Consider the following 2117-nt stretch of genomic DNA (forward strand, 5'->3'; position numbering starts at 1 on the left):
ACATCCTCTCTAGTAACTGAAGTGAAAGAACGCAAGTATGAAGATCATGTGCTAGCTCACTATAGAGATACAAACCCTCCAAGGAGAAGATGCCATTTAAGATTACAGGAGATGGATTCCTCAGATATCGTGGTCAATTATGTGTTCCTAATGTGGCAGGGTTACGCCAATAGGTTATGGGAGAAGCTCACTAATCTTGTTATTCTATTCATCCATGAGCGATGGAGATGTATCATGATATCAGGGGAATATACTGGTGGGGCAGAATGAAGAACGATATCGCAGAGTTTGTTGCTCAATGCCCTAATTGTCAGCAGATTAAGATTGAGCATCAGAAACCCGGTGGATTATTGCAGGCTATAGAGATTCCGACTTGGAAATGGGAAGTGATTAATATGGATTTCATCATAAGTTTACATCGTACCCAGCATAAGTTCGATTCTATATGGGTTATTGTTGATAGACTTACAAAATCAGCCCATTTTCTTCCTGTCAGGACTACGTATTCAGCAGAGGATTATGCAAGTCTTTACATTAAGGAGATAGTATGACTTTATGGTGTCCCTATATCTATTATCTCAGATAGAGGTGCCTAGTTTACAACTAATTTTTGGAGGTCCTTCCAAAAAGGATCGGGGACTCAGGTAAGTCTTAGTACAACATTTCATCCCTAGATAGACGGTCAGTCTGAGCGTACTATTCAGACACTGAAAGATATGCTATGGGCTTGTGTGATGGACTTTAGGAGTAGCTGGGATGATCATCTTCCACTTATTGAGTTCGTATATAATAATAGTTATCATTCCAGCATTCAGATGGCTCCATATGAAGCTCTTTACGGACGAAAGTATAGGTCTCACATCGTATGGTTCGAGATTAGGGAAACTAAGTTAGTAGGACCAGAGTCGGTACATCGGGCAGTTGAGAAGATTAAGCTTATAAGGGAAAGGCTATTAGCAGCTTAGAGTCGTCAGAAGTCCTATGCAGATAATCGACGATGAGACTTGGAGTTTCAGGTAGACAACTGGGTATTCATAAAGGTATCACCGATGAAAGGCGTTATGAGATTCGGTAAGAAAGGAAAGCTTAGCCCTCGGTACATTGGACCTTATAAGATTATACACAGAGTAAGCCAAGTAGCATATGAGTTAGACTTGCCTTCCAACTTGGAGTCTGTACATCCAAAGTCATTCCAATTGATGATGTTCAGGTTACAGAGCATCTATCATATGAGGAAGCTCCCATTGCTATACTAGATAGACAAGTTCAAAGATTGAGAACTAAGGATGTAGCTTCGGTTAAAGTATTTTGGAGAAACAATAATGTGGAGGAGATATCTTGGGAATCTGAAGAAGAAATGAAGACTAGGTATCCTCACTTGTTTCAGCTTTCGGAGGAGGATCAGACTGAGATATCACAGCCTTTAGGTACATATATGATACTTGACTCTTATGTTAGTTATTGTTATTGGTCGTGTGAGGCCATTGGTGTTATTGATGATTGTGGCCCTGTGTGGCTTTGTATTATTGGGTTTGTTATGTGACAGGTTGGTAGAAGTACCGTTATAGAGGAGACTCTGCCAAAATATCTATAGATTTCTCGGAGTTTAACATTCGAGGACGAATGTTTCTAAGGGGGGGAAGATTGTTATACCCTGTGTGTCCCAAGGCGATGTAATAAATATGAGACTTGTTAATCATGATTTAAATGATTTTAAATTCATAATATGGCTATATACGATGTTTGTATAGAAAATATAAAGTTTGGGAAAATTCAGATTAAAGTTGCGGAAAAAATGACTAAGGATTTGCCTTGTAATAGAGCGTATTGAGAAATATCTTTCGTGTTCTATATGGGGTATTTTTGGGACATATTATATACAAAATTGAATATCTATGAGTCTAATTTCCAACGCATTAAACTGTTCATCGATACGACATCGGAGTAGAGATATATCCGCATATTTTGGCGAGCCTACGCAAGCAACTCGGTTGGGAGTCACTTGAGACGACCACCGACCTTACGTCTTTTAAAAGATGTTTCAGCCTCATTTCGGGTCATTTCTTACCCAAATTTCATCCAAAAGCTCTCCAAAACCTCCCTAACATATCCCAATA

At 39.2% G+C, this 2117-nt stretch overlaps 1 protein-coding gene across 1 annotated transcript; it reads left to right on the plus strand.

Moving 5' to 3' along the window:
* The first annotated feature begins 266 nt into the window (after positions 1-266).
* On the plus strand, positions 267-1543 carry LOC138898210 (uncharacterized). Its single transcript, XM_070184258.1, has 5 exons — positions 267-491; positions 583-644; positions 746-908; positions 1017-1127; positions 1211-1543. The coding sequence occupies exons 1-5, from the start codon at positions 267-269 to the stop codon at positions 1541-1543; spliced, it is 894 nt and encodes a 297-aa protein (XP_070040359.1).
* The last annotated feature ends 574 nt before the right edge of the window (positions 1544-2117 follow it).

This window comes from Nicotiana tomentosiformis, chromosome 8 (genome assembly GCF_000390325.3).
Source record: "Nicotiana tomentosiformis chromosome 8, ASM39032v3, whole genome shotgun sequence".
Lineage (NCBI taxonomy): Eukaryota > Viridiplantae > Streptophyta > Magnoliopsida > Solanales > Solanaceae > Nicotiana > Nicotiana tomentosiformis.

Bases quoted from the DNA above. Each gene is read 5' to 3' on its own strand.
- LOC138898210 (XM_070184258.1), top strand. From the start codon at position 267: ATGAAGAACGATATCGCAGAGTTTGTTGCTCAATGCCCTAATTGTCAG. The intron at 492-582 runs GTCAGGACTACG...CTATTATCTCAG, and splicing joins AATCAGCCCATTTTCTTCCT to ATAGAGGTGCCTAGTTTACA. The intron at 909-1,016 runs GTACATCGGGCA...TTGGAGTTTCAG, and splicing joins AGTTAGTAGGACCAGAGTCG to GTAGACAACTGGGTATTCAT.